The sequence below is a fragment of the Nelumbo nucifera genome, chromosome 8, assembly GCF_055504915.1.
Source record: "Nelumbo nucifera cultivar China Antique chromosome 8, China Antique-T2T, whole genome shotgun sequence".
NCBI classification, from domain to species: Eukaryota; Viridiplantae; Streptophyta; class Magnoliopsida; order Proteales; family Nelumbonaceae; genus Nelumbo; species Nelumbo nucifera.
The window spans coordinates 18,404,407-18,425,891 of record NC_142656.1 but is presented as its reverse complement, the minus strand read 5'-3'; the positions used below and the strand labels follow the sequence as shown (position 1 = coordinate 18,425,891).

Genomic DNA, 21,485 nt, shown 5'->3' with positions numbered 1-21,485 from the left:
TCTTATCAAATTGAACCTTAGGCTCAGTTTGGAAGGAGTACAAACACAAATATATACTGTACAAATATATATAAAATAATACAAAATGTAAGATTTTGCACTCTACATATTGTACTCCTTTCAAATGGAGCCTTAATTTGGTAAAAAGTACAAACACAAAAAATAACAGTACAAAACCTTCTATATTTATATTTTTAAACCTTGTATGATGGGCCCATACACTACTTCGAAGGAAAAAATTAAAATTCTGATGTTATTAATGTTATTAATTATTATCGTCATCCTCACCAGTTATTGTTATTATCATCATTCTATTTTGGTAAAATCCATTCTTCCCCCTTTCTTGAAAATCAATGTGGATTATGAGTTGAAGTGATAAGTATGATGGGAATCAATTTATACTAGGAAAATCTATGATATGAGAAAGATATGGTATTGAAAGAGTTTTGACCAATTAAAATGCACCCATGAATTTTGATAAATAACACCCAATTGGCTACCAAATTTATAATTCCAATTGATTGATTGTTAGTTTTTCAGATATCATTTCTTTCCGACATAATAGAACCCATACTTTATACTAATAAATAATATGAGATTTTAGGAATTATTTAGCTAAAAGAGTGCTTTTTTTTTGCTACTAATTTAGTTAAAAGAGTTATATGCTGAGAATAATCACTAGTAGAACAATGCTTATTATTATGCTTAGCATTTTTCTCAATAGTTATCAAGGGGTAAATTTGTCCTTGAAAAATAAGGAGACTCAATTGCTTGCTTCATACTGATATAATCAGATCCATTTCTTACTGTTCCTGTCCATGAAACCCCATCAATCACAAATGACCTCTGCCTGCATAACAAGGAATTGGCTTACTCATCTTTCACAGCAACCAAAATGTAATTTAACCTCACATTGATAAAGTAGATCATCCTTCTTCCTATCTGATAACAAGAATTCTTGGCCTCCTGTCGACATAAAAGAAAAGAACAGAAATCAGTTGTGCTTTCATCCCACCTGATGAGATTACCCACCAGCTATGAAGCAATCGTCCAAGGTTCAAGTTCAGAGTATGTATCTATATATCAGAATGATTAGACCTGGCAATAGGGTCAGGATGGGTTTGAACCGGTCGAGGCATTTTTGGTGTCATTTAGGATCAGGTCAGCTTCGACATTGGGCCAGTAAAGGCTAGACCCTAACCCTAAATATATAGATTAGGGTTGACCCATCGGTCAGATGGGCCAATATTTCAACCACCTAGATCAATGGTTTTTTATCAAGCCAACAGTTTGAACAGTTTAACCATCCAAGACAACACCAGTTTGAAAACATTGGCTTGAAAATTGGTAACCTGTGACCAATCTGAAATCTTTTTGGGTCAGGCCCGGTCAGACCGCCTTCTAATTTAGGCTGCCACATAGGAGACCTTGACCCACTTTTCATGTTGGGTCAGTTCAGATTCACAAATTGGGTCGACTTTTTGCCAGGTCTGTGTGTTATTGAGTTCAAGGATTAATAACTAATTTAAGAATGATTTCAACTAAAAGGTCGTAGTAGCATAAAGTCCTCATATCTGACTCTGAGAGAGAGAGAGAGAGACTGTCTCAATCTTAGTGACATTCACACAAGTTCCAAGCACACCTTCCACAGAGAGAAAAAATCTCCAACTTCAACTCCATTCACGCTCTGATAAGTGATAATAAAGATGTATGGCAAGCAAAACCCACCCCGTGAACAACCAAACCAGTTGATGTTTCAGTCCTGTCATTTACAGACTACGAACTACCATTAAAATACCACTTTTTTCCTTTCATTCTTTCACAACCACAAGGCACAAGCTTAAGCTTGAGGCCTAAAACACTCTGAACCCTTAGTTTCATGCTCTACCCATGTCGACATTGATCCGAGCCTCCACTCCCAACTATGCAATGGCTTTCTCAAAATCTCCTTATCTTATTAACTATTCACTTATACGCTCTTTCCACCTTAAAATGCTCCTCTTGAGCAGTACTATTAATTGAAATGGTCTATTTTCAAGAGGAATGAGTAGTTATCAATACAACAGTACTCATAATGTCATTCATTTCTTTCTTGTGAGTTGTGACGATCTTGTAAGCAATTTTCGACAATAAAAGACATCAACGAGTGGAGCAGACAGTCCTAGATTCAAATATCTTTCCTATAAAACCAGCCCACAAACTCACCAAACAGCAGCTAGTCAGCTACTAACCATGGCGTCAAGAACCAGGGCAAGGAGGCTGTCCTTGGACTTGATCCAGAAGGCGGTCTCAGACATGTCTTCTGAAATGGGTATATCCAAGTACATGGACCTCAGGATCCCCTCTCAGTCCGCCATTACCGGTAACGATGTGAGAGAGGTCGAGTGCGAGTGCTGCGGCCTCTTTGAAGACTGCACCCGTGGCTACATCCGGCAAGTTAGGGACCGGTTCTGTGGAAGGTGGGTATGCGGCCTGTGCTCAGAGGCTGTTAGAGAGGAGTCTCAAAGAATTGGCCAAGCACACCATTTTATACATGAAGAAGCTCTATATGCACACATGAAAATCTGCCAAAGGTTCAACAAATTTATCAGAGCGAACCCAGCCATGTCCCTTGCTGATTCAATGACTCAAATATTAAAGAAAAGCTCCAGGAGGAATGATGTTTAAGCAGTAATAAAAGTAGCGTCAAGAGGTCTGTTACAAACTAATAGATAATTAGATATTATTTGACTACTAGTTTTTCTCCTTTGGCCGTTTGGCGTGCATAAAGGAGGAATGGAGGATTAATATTGTAAGAATGTTTGAAGGTGCCTTGGCCCTTTCTTCTTTTTTTTTTTTCCTCTCTTTTTTGCAGGTTATTCGGGATTTGATGCCCCAAGGGTGCTTTTTTAATCCTTGAATAGTCTGTAAATCCGTTGTTTTGAGTGTGAAGATGTAATAAATATTCAGCCTTTTCTCTAAAGTAAGCTTATTGTTCTTCATCCACACTGAATTTTAACAAGCAGACCCTACATAGTGACAATATGTAGCATAATTTTCAGTGTAAATAAGATATTACTTTCTCACAGTAAAACCCATTTATTGTGAATTGCAATCAAGATCAATCCTTAAAGTATGTAGCATACGTTTTCTGAAGAAAAAGTACCGATGAATTTCCATCAGGATGCGAAAGCTTTTTACAACCCAAATTCCCTTCTTAATCTCCAACAGTAAAACCCATTTTATTGATAATCAGAGTTCTTTCTGTCTGTATATATTTTCCTGTTGTCTAGAAATAACCAATCAACTATATTACAAAAGATCATACATGGTCTCAGATTTCCAAGAAGGACCCAACTGTTCTAAACCCATGATTCTCCGGAAGAGGTCCATTTCCTGGCCGGATGGAAATTATCACTTCCAAACCTGAAACATGGAATGGTAGCCAAATATTAGCAAATGGAAAAATCTGAATGAAAAGACAAAGACCATCTCCTCCACACCCCCCCCCCCCGAATTTTATAAAAAATGCAACTAGCTCATTTCTGACAAATGACTCTAATGCACATAAGATCATCTAGTTCAGATGCAAAACAACTGTTGTGACAATCTTAATTTAAGATGAAATGATACATATACATGTATATATATATATATATATATATATATAATGTAGGTTAATTTTCAGACTTCAAAATGTTGAATTTACTCTCATTTTGGAAATTAAAAAGAACCATCTCTCTCTCTCTCTCTCTCTCTCTCTCTCTCTCTCTCTCTCTCTATATATATATATATATATATATAATTTCCAAAATTTCCAAAATTTCCAAAATGAGAGTAAATTCAACATTTTGAAGTCTGAAAATTAACCTACTATATAACACGACAATAATTGATACACAATGAAAGCCACCAGTAACACATTACCTGTTGCCTTCGCGGCCACTGCTTCCTGATAAACATCTGTTACAAATAAGATCTCAGAGGGCTTGTCTACTCCCACCGACTGGGAAATCTCAAAGTAACTCCGTGCTTCTCTTTTGTTTCTGCACAGAAAAGTAAAGGATAAACCAGTTACATTGAATCAAAGTCCAAAGTATCAGACAAGCACCTAAAACTGATAAATGCATTAAGCAAACCAACCCTATTGTGGTATCAAAATATCCACATAAATATTTTCTCAAGTCCCCGTAATTTGAATTGCCAAAAATAAGTCTTTGAGCCTCTCTACTGCCACTAGAATATATGTACACCTGAAGGAAGAGCAACAGTAGAGGTAATAAATCAGCAGAATAAAAGTATATTTAACCTATATAAATTAACAGAATAAAAGTTTAAAGTTTTCAGTGAATGTCATTCATCTAACTTTTTGCTCCAAATTTCACACAATCATCAAACTATAGAAAACATCAGTCTGAAGAAAAGGCTTATATTAGAAATATTAGCACCAGGTCAGTAGAAATACTACTTTTAGAAAACTGAGTAAATTGAAAAGGAGAAGAAATCAACATTTAAATCTGAACTAACAGCTTAAACTGTACCTCCTGTCATACCTGTGGACAAATACGAGTAAAAATAAGGCTAATGGTGGTCTGTTCCTCACCCCATAGATGTGAATATAGTACTGGACTAAGAGGGTCAAACCCTCAAGTAGGGTTGCAACTTGGGTCGACCTGGGTTTGAAATTTATGGCCCATTTGGGAGGGCTGAGCTGAAATCAGCTAGGCTCAAGATGCTTTGAAGTACTCCAGATAAGCTATTTAAAGAGGTTAAAGCGGACAGCCAAGTTGGTCTCTCCCAATTGTTTACCAAACATAGCTTATAGGCTGCCCATGAGGGGCTCACCAAAGAAAGCTAGAAGCAGTTGTGCTTCATTCCTTCCATACAAGCACTTATTAAAATTTGAATGCACAAATTCCTTCAGATCGGGTACCCAACTTGCACCGCTACCCTCAAGACAAGTATTATCCAAAGAATGACCATATAGAAACAAGGTAATGCACAGAACATTCCTGGGAGAACAAAGGAATCTATTGATAGACAAAGTTCAATATTGACAATTCATGTTTGTAGGCAAGGCTGGAAAACTGTTGCATATGGAATCAAATAAAGCAAGCTAGCAGAGTTTTCACCTTTCTAGCAAAGAAATAGTAACACAGCATTGCAAATGGGAAGTCAAAAATGTAGAGGTGCAACTTGGGTTGACCAAGTTAGCGTTTTACATTGCTTCAGGTTCGAGCCTTCAGGCCTGGCCCATTCAAATTTTGACAAAAGCCCAACCCAAGCCCACCTAAGCTGCACCCCACAAAGATAACATCCCATGTTGAAATAAGGACAATAAAAGTTGAAATAGTTAATGATGATCCATATAAAATGATATAATAACAGTATTTATTCATTTCAAGTCATGAATATCATTCATATGTAAAAGTTATAACTTCCTAGTATTTCAGCATCCTAATATCATCATTTCAGTTCCTTGTTTATGAAGATAAATGCAACTGAATCAACGAAAAAGGATTTAGTGAAAATGTGACAACCTTGATGCCCAAAGCATGCCACTTTTCAAGAGCCTCTGGTACATCATCAAAAACTATTCCCTTCAGTTCATTATTTTGATATCCAGTACGCCATATATGACCCTGCAGACAAATTATGTGAAAATAAAATCAAGATTCTAAGAAGCCCTTCGGACTGGTTTGCTCAAATTGTAGTTACTTTACCTGAAGTTGCTTCAGGGCAGTAACTTTCCTGTCAGCCTTAATCATTGCCTCCACATTAGCAACCAAAGATGTAATCACCTCCTCCTTCCCTGCATCATCAGGGGGAATAGGCACAGCACCAACAGCACCTTTTTCCAAGTCATCTTCAACCTGTACAAGATGTTAAACCCATTTAGCATCCATTATTTTAAATTTCCAGTTCTGACCATTACATTTTAACCTAACATTTAAGCAATGCATGAACCAAAATCTCTTCAGTGGTTCGGCCTACATCTGAAGACTAACATACCAATCGAATGGAAATTTGAATTAAGCTTGGGACTTTGCCATTTTTGTGCAAAACAAAGCTCAGGGAAACACATTTGAACAACTCTTGAACCAAATTAGGTACTAAGTAACAACAAAATGAATGCAAAATGACATGTTTGATGTGAGTAATACTTACAAGTTCAGTGGAGATGGCATACATAGACAATATAGGCAATGAATTGCATACGGCAATCAGGAGAGAAATGGTATATTATTCTCTTCTGTATTCCCCGTATGAACATATTTACATTAAAAAAAAAGAACTTTTGCAACTTTTTAATCCCATTGCTATCCTCAGGGAAGAGGCAGTGTTTTAAAACCTAGCCCAGAGGTTGAACAATTTTCCATCTGGATCAATAGGTCAATGGTCAAATCCATGATGTAACAGGCCTGGGCCCAGGCATTCAGGCCCATGATCTGGGCTGGGCCAGGCCCAAGCCTTATCATAGGTGCTAAGCCGAGCCCATGATCACCCCTACTCTGGCTGTGAACTACACGGCACACAAATATTATAGGTAACCCACTTATCAAATATATATAAAACCCTATACCTCTTGCAAAGGTTATCCTCTGTTATGTATTTGTTCAAGGCAGTTGTCCATAGCAAAAAGGCCACTGGAAACCCTGCCTTCCAAACTGTGCTGGTGAGGAAGGAAACAAAATCCACAGGTTCCAAATTTCTCAACATAACCTAACAGGAAAGGTCCCCAAACTCTCCGTGGCCCACCTCCAAATGCCTGCTGTCTCAGGTTGGGATCTGGCTAAACGAGCCAGCTGTAGGAGCTCCATGAATGACTGAATCTCCAAAGGTTGGCACTTCTTCTGAACTTAGGGCACCAGGATACTACGCCAGTGAATCTTGTAGCAATCCACCACTTTCGCATCCCTGATGCAAGCTACTGCAAAAAGGGTAGGAAAGCTTATGTTTAAACAATGTTCCCCCACCTGCCAAAATCTCACCTTGTTACTACTACTAACCTGGTACCTAACCCCTTCTGAAATTGACCATAGCCCTCCTGTACTCCCTTCCACACTGCAGACATAAGAGGAATTTAGTTCACCAGGATCCCACTCCATATTACTGGAACCATATTTGCTCAATATGAGTTGTCTCCAGAACCATTTTCTGAGGAGAGCTAATTTAAACTGTTCAAAGTATCGATACACCTCTGTGTATCGGCAGAGGTGTACCAACACTTTGAACGATACTCCCCCCTTTTCCTTAGTGTTTTTTTAAGTTTTAGTTATATATATATACCAGTGCCAGCAGTGGTTGGCATATTGTTTCCAGTTTGAGATTTTAAAAATGGATTAGAGAAAATCATGAAAGCAATAGCTGTCTGTGGACTTTTAGAGCCCTAAAAGGGAAAACAAAAATAATAGAGATTGTGACAGAGAGCAATGCCTACATCATTCAAGTATGGATTAGACAAAATCATGAAAGCAATAGCTATCTGGTGATTTTAGAGCTCCAAAGGAGGGGAAAAATGTTATAGAATGTTTAGACACGGTAGAATCCTAGAGAATCATCCACACAAACCCTAATTTCCTGAACATAAATGGCTTACTAAAGAAAGTAAACCATAGGATTCTTCAGAAGAACCTTAAATCCAACCCTAATTGTTCCAGCTCTTTAAATTCCCTACTTTATTGTTGAACACCCAATGAATGAAGCTCTTAAACCCTAATCTGTTAGAGCCCAAACTTACACACCATACTAACCCTATATCACCCTTTTGGTAGTCAATGGTATTTTGTGAAAGTTTAGAGCAATTTCAGAAATTTCTTCGCAATCTTCAGCATCATATATAAAGTGAATGTTGCTAATCAGGTCCCTACCAGTAGTACTATTTACTATTAAAGGGAAGCCCAGTGCATGAGGCCCCCACCAATGCGGGGTCCGGGGAGGGAGAGATGTATGCAGCCTTACTCCTGAACATACAGAAAGGCTGTTTCCAAGATTTGAACCCAGGTCACCCAGGTCGCAATGGAGCAACCCAACTGTTGCACCAAGGCCCGCCCTCACCACTATTTACTATTGTAATCATTCATGGAGAGAGAGAGACGAGAGAGAGAAAGAGAATAAGAGGAAGATATGATTGAGAGAAAAAGAAAAACCTTCTCCTGGCTGCCGCCAGTTCATTATTTATATTAACTTTATAAAAAAAAGAATGGAAATTACAAGTATGCCCCTGGCGGCACTCCCTAGAAACAAACTAATAAGAAAGAAAGAAAATAACTAACTGACAGCATCTTAAGCGGACAACCCACTAACAGCAACTATAAAATAACAATTAAATAATCCTCACAACACTCCCCCTCAAGTTGGGCTGAATATGTCTATCATGCCCAACTTGTCACATAACTCATTGTGCCACGAGTATGGAAGCCCTTTTGTGAGGACATCAGCGAGTTGTTCCTTGGAGTTGACATAAGGGATGCAGATTTCCCTTTTTTCCAATTTTTCCCTTATGAAGTGTTTGTCCACCTCAATGTGCTTGGTCCTCTCATGTAGGACAGGGTTGCTGGCGATGTTTATGGCTGCCTTGTTGTCACAGTAAAGAGACATAGGATTATGAACAACAACTCCAAGCTCCCCTAGAAGATTTTTTAGCCAAAGGACTTCATCCACCCCATGTGCCATAGCTCTATATTCAGCTTCAGCACTTGACCTTGCTACCACACTTTGTTTCTTGCTTTTCCAGGTCACAAGGTTTCCTCCCACAAATGTGCAATACCCACTCGTGGACTTTCTGTCATCCACAGCACCTGCCCAATCAGCATCTGTAAAGACTTCCACCTTTAGGTGATTATGTTTACTAAATAGTAGACCTGTTCCGGGATACTTTTTCAAGTATCTAAGAACTCTCTCTGCTGCCTCCATGTGTGGTTTCTTAGGAGAGTGCATGAATTGGCTTAGAACCCCAACTGAATAGGCAATGTCTGGACGGGTCATGGACAAATAAATCAGCTTTCCCACTAACCTTTGGAACTGTTTCACATGTTTCAGAGGTTCACCACCACAGTCACCCAACTTGTGGTCAACATCCATGGGAGTATCTGCTGGCCTTGCACCTAATTTTCCTATGTCCTGTAATAGATCAAGGGTGTATTTCCTTTGAGAAATGAAGATACCCTTTTCTGAGCGGGCAACTTCAATTCCAAGGAAATACTTCAGGGGACCTAAATCTTTCACTTCAAATTTAGATGCAAGGAATTGTTTCAATTTTTGTATTTCTGAACTCTAATTTCCTGCAATGATGATATCATCCACATACACTATCAATACAGCAACCTGTTCCTGACATCTCTTCACAAAGAGTGTATGATCAAACTAACATTGTTTGAAGCCCACCTGCTGAACTGCCATGTGAAATTTACTGAACCAAACTCTGGGAGATTGTTTTAAACCATAAAGAGACTTTCTCAGCTTGCACACCTTATTTTCACTTCCCTTGGCACATAATCTAGGGGGTTGAACCATGTATACTTCCTCCGCTAAGTCACCATTCAAAAAAGCATTCTTTATGTCCAGTTGATGCAATTCCCAGTCAAAGTTAGCAGCTAATAGACCTGTTCATGGGTCGGGTGGCCCGACGGGCCGGCCTGGCCCGGCCCGGCCCCCGGGTGGGCTTGAACATGGCTATAGGCCCACGGGCTTAAATACGGGCCAAAAAGCCCGGCCCGCAATAAATTCGAGCCGGGCTCGGGTTTTGTGAAAATAGACCGGCCCGGCCCAACCTAATATTAGACTTAAAGTGAGTAATGTGATTATGTCCATTTGAATAAATTTTTTGATTTAAGAATGTAAAACTGTGTTTTAAAATATAAAAGGGGGAAAAAACCATCTTGTAGGCCCATTGTTCATTTAAATAGGAAAAAAAAACTATCTGAATTTTTAATTCTAATTTGAATAGGAAAAATTGTTTTATCAGGGCCAGGCTCGGGCCCAAGTTATAGGCCCGTTGGGCAGGCCGGGCCCGGCCCATGAACAGGTCTAGCAGTTAATGACAGGAGAACCCTAATTGAATTCATCTTAGCTACTGGAGCAAAAGTCTCATCATAGTCAACCCCGTACACTTGAGTGTACCCTTTGGTTACTAATCTTGCCTTGTACCTTTCAACTGTTCCGTCTGCCTTGTGTTTAACTATAAACACCCACTTACACCCCACGGGGTCTTTCCCCTTTGGAAGACCCACCAATTCCCAAGTTTGATTTTTATGAAGAACATTAATCTCCTCCTTCATGGCATCTGTCCATTCAGGGCATTTTAAGGCTTCTACAACATTTATGGGAACAGGGATGCAATCAACTGCGGATAGAAAGGCTCGGTATGAGGGGAAAATGTGATCATAGGAGACAAACTGGGTAATGGGGAGTTTGGTACTGCATGACCTGACTCCCTTTCTTTGAGTAATAGGAATGTCAAGGTCATCCACAGTAGGAGTAGGGGTATCAATAGGTGCAACAAAGATTGGACTTACCTCCTTGGAGTCTAACGAGGTCGGTTGCTCAATGTTTGGTTGCTCCACATCTCTATCACATTGCTGATCTCTACAATGTGTACATTGGAAGACACGAAAGGGAGCAAGGTCCGGAATAAAAGGAAAAGAGACTTGGCGGACCTGAACCTGCTTCTCCCCTTCCACACTACTACTCTCCCCCTAAGGAGAAATAGGGAAGAATAGCTCAAACTCAAAGGACACATCCATAGACACAAAAGACTTATGACAAACGGAATCAAAGCACTGATACCCTTTTTGAGAGGAGGGATACCCCAGAAAGATACAAGGAATGGACCGAGGGTCTAACTTACCTCGAGATGGAGACAAATCATGGACAAAGGCACGACAACCAAAAACTCTCATGGGAATGGAAAATAAAGGGGACTGAGGGAACAACAACTGATGAGGGGCCATGTAGTTCAGCACTTTAGAGGGCATGCGATTGATGACATAAGCAGCTGCAAGTATAGCATCCATCCAAAACTTTTTTGGAACACATTCATGTGTAACATCATCCCGCGAGCTACCTTCAGGAGGTGTCTGTTTTTTCTTTCTAGAACACCATTTTGTTGTGGTGTTCTGGCGCATGAGCTCCTATGAATAGATCCGTGGGAGGCAAAGAACTCATTGAGCTCACCATGGAAGTATTCTTTTGCATTGTCGGATTGGAAGATCTGTATTTCAACATGGAATTGCGTAAATACCATCCTCTGGAAGTCTTTCACAATCTTTGGAACTTCGTCTCTACTACGCATAGGGAATACCCATGTATAGCGAGAGTAGTCATCGATCAATGTGATAAAGTACTTATATCCGCCCTCAGAGATTACAGTAATAGGCCCCCATACATCAGAATACACAACATGAAAATGAACACTTGATCTTTTATTATTTGAGTGAAAAGTTGTTCTACATTGTTTGCTCAACTGACACGTTTGACACTGGAACTCTGACACTAAACATGACTTAAATAAAACCGGAAACAAAGACTTTACTATTTCAAAAGAAACATGACCTAACCAACTATGCCACAAAAAAATTTGACTCTTATTTGACTGGCTATGTGACTCTGAGGATGACACCGAGAGACCAGCTTTGTTGTCAAGAATGTAGAGACCATCCACTAGGCTCCCTCTACCAATCGTCCTCCCAGAAGTTAGGTCCTGAAAAACACATGAACCAAGAAAAAAGGTTAAACTACGGTTTAAAGAGCTTGTGATACTACTAATTGAAAGCAAATTTATAGGAAGTTGAGGGACATGCAATACACAATTCAGGTTAAGGCCATAGGGAAGAGATATTGATCCTTGGCCTACAATGGAGGAGAATGAGCCATCTGCAAGCCTCACTTTATCCCTTCCTGACAAAAGGCTATAAGTCTAAAACAAGTTCGGCTTACCAGTCATGTAGTTAGAGGCCCCTGAGTCAATGATCCAAGGGGAACCAGTGGGAGTGGCATGGAATGTAGAAGCCGTATTACCTGATGTAGATGCAAATGAAGTAGAAGGAGTACCAGTGATTGAGCTATTCATCTGTCTCAAAGCCCTACCATATGACTCCAAGTAGTCTCTGAAGGAATTCATTATATCTTCCTCGGGGTCAGAACTATTAAGGTGGTCCCGAGTAGTACCGGCAACCTGAGTATCTTGAGTTGCCACATGTGCTACATTATATGTTGTGTTCATCTTCTTCTGACCTTGCCCTTTACCATGTTCTTGGTTCTTCACTGCCCACTTGGGTTTCCCGTGAATGTCCCAACATGTGTCACGTGTATGCCGTGAGCGCCAACAGTGGGTACAAAGCAACTTGTCATTATCATCAGCCTTCTTGGTGTCACTTTTCTTCCCCATGTTGTTATTACTCATTGCAGCCAAAGCAACTTGTTGCTCCCCCTCGGTTGTAACCATCACACTCCGCCTACTTTCTTCCAATTAAACAAGGGAGTATACCTCGTGAACCGACGACAACTCTTTGCTTCCTAAGATCTGAACTCTCAAGGGTTCATAGGCAGGGTTCAGTCCCAACGAGAAGGCAAACACACGCTGCTGAGAAACCAGCTTCCTGTAGGCCTTAGCATCGCCATCATGTTTCCACTCTATAGCCTGATAGTGATCCAATTCTTTCCATATGGAGGTAAGGGCTGAATAATAGGGAGACAAATTACGATTTCCCTGTTTACAGGTTGAGGATTCAGCTTGCAACTGGTAAACCTTGGCATAATGCCTTTGCTCATAATAGGTAGTTTTGGCTTGTTCCCAAATCTCACTAGCGGTGTTTGCCCACATAAAGTTCTCCTTCACATCAGGTTCCATGGCTACAAGGAGCCAAGACATCACCATACTGTTTTTTTGGTCCCACCTATCATGTTCAGCTATCTCACTCTTGGGTTCTTTCACACTTCCATTTATGTAACCATCTTTTCCCCTTGTCGTTACATAAAGTTTTACACTTTTAGCCCACTCCAGGTAGTTTAGACCATTTAAAGGGGTAATAGGCATGGGAAACATCATGTTTTCACCTCCCATACCAGCTGTGTTGCGGGTCGGTGTAACCCCCGATGAAGTTGAATCATAGTTTGCCATAGATTACTGCTGAAATCAGTCCAAATCCCACACAACTACACAACAGCCACAAACAGAATACCAACCCTCAAGAAATTTACTTCTGGGATGTGGAAAAGAAAACAAAAAACTGCTAAAATCAACTCTGTGATGATTCAGTCATTAAACCAGCCCGGTAATCAGTCCAACACCAGCCAAGGCAGACGTTAGAATAGTATACTATCAGTCAGACTACAGCCCATACAGTCTAACAATCCAGCATTCAAACGAATGTATAGAACCAAGGAATAAGGCCTTCACACCATTGGCCAAAAACAAAAAAACAAGAACACATACCCTGTCCAGCACTTGTATGAAGGTGCCAACCAGAAACTGACTTCACAACATCGAACTGAAAAGAAAGGGAGTCTCTTTCTGCATCACCCTTCTTCGACTAGGGTTTCCTTGATATTACGACCAAGGAAGAACCCAAAGGAAGAGCCGCAAGTAGTCTACTAGGGTTTCTCTGTCTTCCACGTCCAAGAAATCAAAGAAGAAAAAGAGGACGAAGCAGGTTCAAATAGGAGAGACCGAAATTCTTTTATATCTCAAAACCTTGCTCTGATACCATGTAATCATTCATGGAGAGAGAGAGATGAGAGAGAGAAAGAGAAGAAGAGGAAGATATGATTGAGAGGAAAAGAAAAACCTTCTTCTGGCTGCCGCCAGTTCATTATTTATATTAACTTAATATAAAAAGAATGGAAATTACAAGTATGCCCCTGGCGGCACTCCCTAGAAACAAACTAATAAGAAAGAAAGAAAATAACTAACTGACAGCATCTTAAGCGGACAACCCACTAACGGCAACTATAAAATAACAATTAAATAATCCTCACAACAACTATTACTTATAAAAAATCAGGTCCCTACTCCCTACTACTAACAGGCCCTCAATTGCCCAATGTCTACACATATCTGGAGGCAAAAAGATGAGTCCAGAGAACAATCTGTTCAACAAAGTACAAGGTCAATAATAGGATCAAAAACAAAATCTATGGTGCAACACATATACCACTGCCACAGTTGGACTCATGTATTGGGGTTTGGGAAACTTTTGTTAGTTCTCTTCTTGACCTGGTTTTTTATGTGTAACCAAAGGCTTCTAAGATACCCTTGTACATATTTTATATTTGATACATTTTCCAGTTAACAATCAGAAAACAAACTACCATATTAGAAGCTACATAAAGGGAAGCCCAGTTTATGAGACTGCCACCAATGCAGGGTATATTAGCAGCTACAGAAGAACCATAAATTAAACAGCAATAATGACATCAATAGAACCTTACTTGAGCTCGCAGCAGTGTAATATCATCTTTAGTTTCTTCAGTTTCATATGTTGTTGTTAAATGCTTCCTCACATTATCTCGGGCATAGGGAAAAAGAACATCCATGACAAATGATATAGGAGTTGTTGTCCCTTCAATGTCAAGAACAATACAACGCTGCATACAACAAACCAGCAAGATATTAAAGCAAAGCATAACTTCAACTCTACAAACTATTAACCAAACAGATAAGGACCCCTAACTGTGTTTACTAAGGTTTGAACCTTGCATTCAGTACAAGTTTAACAACTAGCAATTAGCAAATGCTGATTAAAAAAGTCTAACAATTATTAAAACTAAAAATGGAGTTAATTATATGGTCCATAGAAGATTGACATAACACAAAAGGAAAAGGATGGTTTCTGAAACTTACTCGGGATGATTCAACTGCCTGGTTTAAATTCAAAGTCCCTGCCTTAACAGCCATGTTTACACTCCTATTGCCACCCCAAACTCTATGAATTGGACCATGACTTGGGGTTGACCAATCCAGTCCCAACTGATAAAGTTTGATAGCAGCATCAAAGAGATAGTGATAACACTCAGCCTGATACAGTAACTCACAATTAGAATAACAAAAACACAGCAGCCAGTTTCCTTGACATAAGGTAGCAAACTACATCATTGGACACATATGGATTTACTCAATTTCTTATATACAAACTAAAACACAGTTATATATGTATATGTGTAGGAGTATTTGTAATTTCAAATTATATACAACCACATATACATAATAATTAAATAAGTAAACATTTCAAATATGAGCTTTAATAAAAATCTTCCAGAAAGGCATGAATAAAAATATGCATGCAAAATAAAGAATATAGTCTTTCGGATACAAGGTTCTTATTTGAACATGCATGCCATTTCTGAGCTGGGGGGAGGAATCTTCCTAGGGAGGTCAAGGCATTCTTCTGAAAATTCTTACCTAAAACCCATTTAACTCAAAAAATAAAGAGCAACATCTGGCAGAGTGCTATACCACAAACCAGCCTTCATTTCCAGTATTTCAACATGCATATATGATGAGATCATATGTAAATATCATGTCCACAATATCACAAAATAAACACACACAAAACAACTATATGATACAAAAACAGTAAGAATATAAGCATCATATGCATATATATAATAATATATTCTAGAGGAAATATTGGCCACAATATTGATTAAAATGGAATAGTAAAATAATAATTATCTTAATGGAATGATAGAGAACATCATATATATTGGAAATTGTGCTTGTGCAAAGAGGGGTATTTCTGTCTTTTGAATTAGTCTGATATGTATGAAGGCAGTTAGGTGTTTCTATCTTCTCATTCACTTCTTTAAAAAAAAAAAAAAAAAAAAAAGATAAACTTTCATTGCAAGACGAAAAAGGGGGGAGGGGGTGTAAATTAGATGATTTGCAAACAAAAAGAAAAAGAAAAAGAAACTTCCACCTCAAACTTGGTCAGAGCATAATGATTCAAGTCCCTTGGAGTCCATCTGAGAACAGTACAAGGACGCTGATAATTCTCTAATTTCATTGAGGATTTAGCAATAAACAAGCCCGCAAGGAGAGCCCAAATCACAATGCTCTCAGAATTGAGAAATAGTCCCACTAAAGACACTTCCTTCCTTCCTTTGCTATCCATAAACTAAACCTGCTTATTGAAACTTCATGACATAGGTATCATAGCAGGTTTAAATATTGCAATTTATCTAAGAATCTACTTCTCTCATCATCTGCTCTTAGAACCTTCGCTTATCTGAATCTGAGCATATATTGCATAGGAAATTCAAATCTGCAATTCCCTTTCTTCTTTTTCCTTAAATCATGGTAACCATAGATGACTACAAAGTGATGATCATGGTGGTGTTAGACCCTCTACTAGAAGTTATCGAAGAGGTCTAGTGTATGCTCATGATAGGGATCTAATTTGAAGGCTTGGTGGAGATCACCTGTATTGGTAATGCCATGTCTGGTACCCCTAATGTATAGAAGAAAGAAAATTTTTATTTCCCTACTTAAGCCAATGGTATATTTTTATCAAAGGTAGATGGGGGGAAGCCAAAAAGTACATAAAAATCATTTCATAAAGTTTACATAATCAATTTCCTGATATGATCATCTTAGGGTTGGCCAATCACATCATCTTCTCATAGTCCACCCAACAAGTTTTAGAGAAAATTGCATATACAAGAATCTATACAAATAAAAAGGATCAAGGTTCCAACACAAAAAGATTCGAAAACAAAATGAAGGGAAAACAAAGATCATATCCCAAGAATTACCATGTAAGACATAATGTCCAAGAACCCAAGGAAACAAGTATGGAGTTATAAAACAATAAAAGAAAGGTATGATTTCCTTTTATTTACCTCTAAACACCATTAATTTATATCAAATCAATCATAACACTGTGAAAGGGTTGCTTCAAGCATGTCAGTTGAAGCTACTCTAAAGAATGGTTTTAATGTGCCTATGGTTGGTTTACATTAATTGATAGTAAGTTCAGGACTGATTAGTTTTTAATTGTTTTTCCTCCTAAAAGAATGCCAATCTTACCAATATATACGTAAATAGTGAGCATTCTACTATTCCCCAACAGTGTAATATATACAAAGCTTGTGTATGCCCTTGGAATTCACATAAACATGCATAGCAGCAAGGTTGTCTCTTCTCATGGTTATCACTTGCAAGTTTACATTCTAGTATTACTCTAATTATTTGTGAACTTAAGTTCAAGATGAGCTAATCTTATCGATGAATTATGTATAATCCATGCTTAGTTCACCAAATGGTGCTACAAAACTTGACACAGGTAACATAGACATATACAACTATGTAGTTTCTCCACAAGAAAACAAATAAATAAATAAAAATAATATTTATTCTAGAATTTCTTTTGGAGCATTTAGAATTTCTTTGACTCCAGAACTGATAGTTAACTAGTAAGACTTCAGTAAAGATTCAAAGTCTAATTACATAATCCTTGAGCAGTAGGACTAGATAATTTGAATTGAACAATAAAGATCACACAACTGGATAACATCATTAAGATTTTCTCTAAGTTGACACAACCTGAGTCTTAGCACTGATCCATGAGTCTCCCCATACATATATCCCATGGTTGCGAACAAGTACAGCAGTTGCTTTTGGATAGGCTTCAATCTGTAACACATCAAAGGTTGGTACAATAACTCAATAATGTTAATTCACAGATAACTATTAATAATTGGAAACAATAAAAGGTTGATGCAAGGAAAAGGAAGCACAACTTCAAACAAATGGGATTAATATGATTTTCCATAGACATCATGTAGTTCAAGATTTTATGAAATTACGCATGACAAAAGCAGGACGGACACCTTTTTTCCATGTGAAATAGAAAATGGGTTAGTGGTCAGTGGTTAGTTGTTAGAAATCCCATCCTCAGTAAGTGAAAAAGTGTAAAGTCAGAACAATTCTCTATATTGGAGCCAATCTATAGAATAAAAAAAAAAAAAAAAACCCTTTTGATAATTAACATCAAAAACTTTGCTAAGTGTGCATATGTGCATTTGATGTTGAATTTTTCCAGAAGGAAGGCTGAATTATAAATCTATCATACAATGCACAGTGCTGAACCAGAAAGAGTTAGTCAGTTATGTTAGGGTCCATTTGATAACTGCTGAAGTGGCAGAATTGAATGACTTATAGCTTTGTCTTTTATTAGATAAAATAATTTTTGATGGATTTAGTAGATAAAATAATTAAATAATAAAATGTTCCAAGGGACAATAGTGGTAAAGACAATTTTCAAGAATTAACCTTCAACTGAGGTTTTAGTTAAAATAAAGCGAGGAAGACAACAGATTATGCATATAGAAAATAAATATAAGAAAAAGAAAAAGAGACATACTGCTTGAATAAGAGATTCTGTGAGTTCACTCTCACGAGCAGTATTCTCTATTATTGGGACCACAAGCTCATCATGATAACCATGCCCTTGAATTCCTTTTATCATCTCCATATGAGTGATCTGCAAAGTTACAATGGAAAAACTAAATGAAACACAAAAGATGAAAGATGTAGCCAAACAATAGTTGACAAGACAACCATGAACAAGTACACCAACCCTTAAGCTTTTTTAATCAATTTAAGCACTGAAATAAGGATAAATTAAAAATCCCAAATGCACAAAGGAAAAAGATTCAGAGAGGAAGAAGTTCAGGAGGAGAAGACAAGATGTTCTCTCAAACTAAAACAAGTAAAGAATCTTGGTTAAAATATTTGTCTATTTTGTAAACATAAAAATATCACCCTGCTGCAATCCAGGCTTTAAAGAAGGGGGAAAGATAAAGTAGAATTTGAATGAGATTATTTTATAATTTACAGTTACATACCATAAGGAAGGAAAAAAATCTTGCATAAAGCAACAAGGTTAAAACTAAAAGTACTCAATTCAACTCAACAAAGCCTCATCTTAACCATATTGGTCGGCTAAATGAATCCCAATTCACCATTCTGCTCTATCGAGGGAAATACCCATTGTTAAATTGTGAGCACTCAAATAATTTCTCACTACCTACATTGCATAAGTTCTGAGTCCGGGTGTCAGGTTGGGAGCATGTCCAAGTTTAGGATCTGCACGATAGACTGATCCTAACAATTTTGCCTCTACAATGAATTGTCCTATACCTATATCCATGTCCAAGTGTCCACATCAAGTGTCAACATGGGTACCTTGGGATAATAGAAGGATCTGGGTAAAACAGCTAACTCCAACCAAGTCACAGGATGCTCACTTGGGCACCCAGGTAATTGCTTAGTCTTGCATATTGGAACCAAGATGCCATGTTCTACATGCTTTCTCCTTATTAAAGCCTTTACTTTTCTTGAATTTCTTATACTAATAATGGAAAAAAGAAAATTGACTATTTTTCACCACACCAAAGAGGGCTACCCAAGTTGAAAATTGTTAAACAGAAACGGAATGGCATGGAGAAAAACATGGCATGTGAAGGCTGTAACTCAGCCTGACGTATATTCATTTTCTTTGATAGGCAGTAATTTTTCTTCTTTTTCTTTGCCCGGATATACCTCCATCTTCATCTTCAATATAAGCAATAAAAATCTCTTGATATTGTAAGCAATCTAATAATAACTTTCAAAGTAAAAGTGTAGAAAATTACTCGGAACTCCTTTGAGAAGGGATCGATCATTGTTACAAGGCAAGCCTCCATTCCATGGCTGTGGATGACTGCCCCAGCATTACGCATCTCATAAGCCTGGAAAAGAATATATATATATATATATTCAGGTTAGTAGCCGAAGAAGAAGAAGAATATAAAATTCATATGAACAAATCACCAATGACGAGAAACACTGGAGAAAGTCCAACTAGGATCATGCTTCCAGATTGAAGGAAAAATAACAAATCAAAGAACTAACTTTTCAAGCTGATTTTATACAGACTTCTTCGTGATGGGGGTTGCCCACATAAACAGATACCTTCCACTTAATTTGATGTTCTCACCATCATTTACATCCTCGTGTAATCTCAGTCATCACTTCCAATCACACATCAGTAAATCCCGTTAAAAACCATGAGAATGTCACAGATAGTGTCTGTTTTTAATCAATAATCAGGCATCTAATAAAAACAGAGCTTTGCGATCATATTCCGAGATCTCATTACCAGACCCAAATAGCAACTTTGGAAGTAGCACTCAAAAGAAACCGCTTTAAGACAACATGGTTTATAATATTCGTGCAATCAAAACAGAAAAAAAAAAAAAAGATATAACTAAGATGAATAAATAGAAGTGCAGAGAGGGAGATTAGATACCTTCATGAAGAGGGGAGCACACTCAGAACACTTAGGAGGCTTGTGGGGATAAGGCTTTGGAGAAGGAGCGGAGAGAACAGACCCACTTGAAGAAAGCACATACATGTCCTCGGGAAGCATTCTTTCCTTCTGAACACCTACTCATTGATTAAGAACAAACCAGAGTTACATCAATTAAATTCAGTTACAAAGAAGAAGATGATGATGACGATGATGAGTAAGTACCAGATGGAGACATGACGATGAGCTGTTGGGGTTTAGGAATGGAGTCATCATGGACCTTGATGGTGATGCTGCCTCCGGTGCCCGACACCCACCCAAGTGTGTAGAAGTGGCGGCAGAGCTCGGACACCAGAGCCCTCGTCTCCTTCACGCCTTTGCTCTCCAGGTATGCCTGTGATACCCCGTTCACTACTGCATCTGAGTTTGCAGCCATGTCTGTGCCTTATTTCCCTCAGTGAAGCTAGGTGCTGGGACCAAAGACAATTTCCGACGCTCTCTCTCTCTCTCCTTATTTGTTCAAACTGCAAACTTATATGGCGGACGAGAGAGAGAGAGAGAGAGAGATTCGATGCCAAGATCAGAAAAACGAACGATTGACGAGGCAGAGAGAGAGAGACAAAGATGCTAGTGGCACGAGTCACTATGCGTAGGTAATTAATTTGCGACGACAAGCATCGTTCATTGGTAGGCGTCCACGGTCTGGCTGCTTTTTAATTATTCCGTTTAGTGTTAAATTACTGAAATAGACCATTGTTTTAGTGAAATTACTTATACAGAGACTTTCGGGTTTAAAGGTGTAACTCGGGTCAAATTTTGACAAATGCTAAAACCCGAGTCCCGAGCCCGCCCAAATTCCACCGGTAACTCTAAAGTCTGTTCAGAAAGCTAAATAAAATGACATTTTTCAGGTCTCAAATCTAAATATGGTAGATATATTTCTTTGCTCCGAAAATATTGGAGTGTTTGTGTTGGGGTGTCCATTCAATATTTTATAACTGCTTATTTTATCATTTTGCCCTTACAATTCAGTTGATGTTTCTTTTTTTTTTTGATAAAACCAAGGAAAAAGGGGCTATAAGCACGTCCCCATAAATCAAAAGAGACTAAGAATTAAGGAACCATTAACGAAATTTGAGTGTGCATAGTTAGCTACTTAGTTATCCAGTCTACGGCTATATTGGCTTTTTAGATAGGTATGATTAAGGGTATCGG

At 38.3% G+C, this 21,485-nt stretch overlaps 3 protein-coding genes across 3 annotated transcripts; 1 reads left to right on the top strand and 2 right to left on the bottom strand.

The window, feature by feature from the left end:
• Positions 1-2,232: 2,232 nt before the first annotated feature.
• LOC104588535 (uncharacterized) lies at positions 2,233-2,667 on the top strand. Its single transcript, XM_010246497.1, has one exon. The coding sequence runs from the start codon at positions 2,233-2,235 to the stop codon at positions 2,665-2,667; it is 435 nt and encodes a 144-aa protein (XP_010244799.1).
• A 521-nt stretch (positions 2,668-3,188) lies between these two features.
• LOC104588511 (haloacid dehalogenase-like hydrolase family protein) lies at positions 3,189-20,956 on the bottom strand. The gene is made up of 12 exons (XM_010246469.3): positions 20,496-20,956; positions 20,271-20,407; positions 19,615-19,710; positions 18,342-18,461; positions 17,522-17,611; positions 14,822-14,995; positions 14,410-14,565; positions 5,703-5,852; positions 5,520-5,621; positions 4,123-4,232; positions 3,907-4,025; positions 3,189-3,405 (listed from the first exon to the last, which is right to left on the bottom strand). The coding sequence occupies exons 1-12, from the start codon at positions 20,704-20,706 to the stop codon at positions 3,314-3,316; spliced, it is 1,557 nt and encodes a 518-aa protein (XP_010244771.1). The 5' UTR covers positions 20,707-20,956; the 3' UTR covers positions 3,189-3,313.
• LOC148789671 (uncharacterized) lies at positions 11,511-12,571 on the bottom strand. Its single transcript, XM_088894066.1, has 2 exons — positions 11,917-12,571; positions 11,511-11,680 (listed from the first exon to the last, which is right to left on the bottom strand). The coding sequence occupies exons 1-2, from the start codon at positions 12,422-12,424 to the stop codon at positions 11,652-11,654; spliced, it is 537 nt and encodes a 178-aa protein (XP_088750192.1). The 5' UTR covers positions 12,425-12,571; the 3' UTR covers positions 11,511-11,651.
• Positions 20,957-21,485: the final 529 nt, after the last annotated feature.

Excerpts from the sequence above, each read along its gene's own strand:
- LOC104588535 (XM_010246497.1), top strand. The coding sequence starts at position 2,233 with ATGGCGTCAAGAACCAGGGCAAGGAGGCTGTCCTTGGACTTGATCCAG.
- LOC148789671 (XM_088894066.1), bottom strand. The coding sequence starts at position 12,424 with ATGGTTACAACCGAGGGGGAGCAACAAGTTGCTTTGGCTGCAATGAGT. Across the intron at positions 11,681-11,916 it reads GGCCTCTAACTACATGACTG|GACCTAACTTCTGGGAGGAC; the intron begins GTAAGCCGAACT and ends TGTGTTTTTCAG.
- LOC104588511 (XM_010246469.3), bottom strand. The coding sequence starts at position 20,706 with ATGGCTGCAAACTCAGATGCAGTAGTGAACGGGGTATCACAGGCATAC. Across the intron at positions 20,408-20,495 it reads CATCGTCATGTCTCCATCTG|GTGTTCAGAAGGAAAGAATG; the intron begins GTACTTACTCAT and ends ATCAATGAGTAG. Across the intron at positions 5,853-14,409 it reads TTACACTGCTGCGAGCTCAA|GTTGAAGATGACTTGGAAAA; the intron begins GTAAGGTTCTAT and ends CATCTTGTACAG.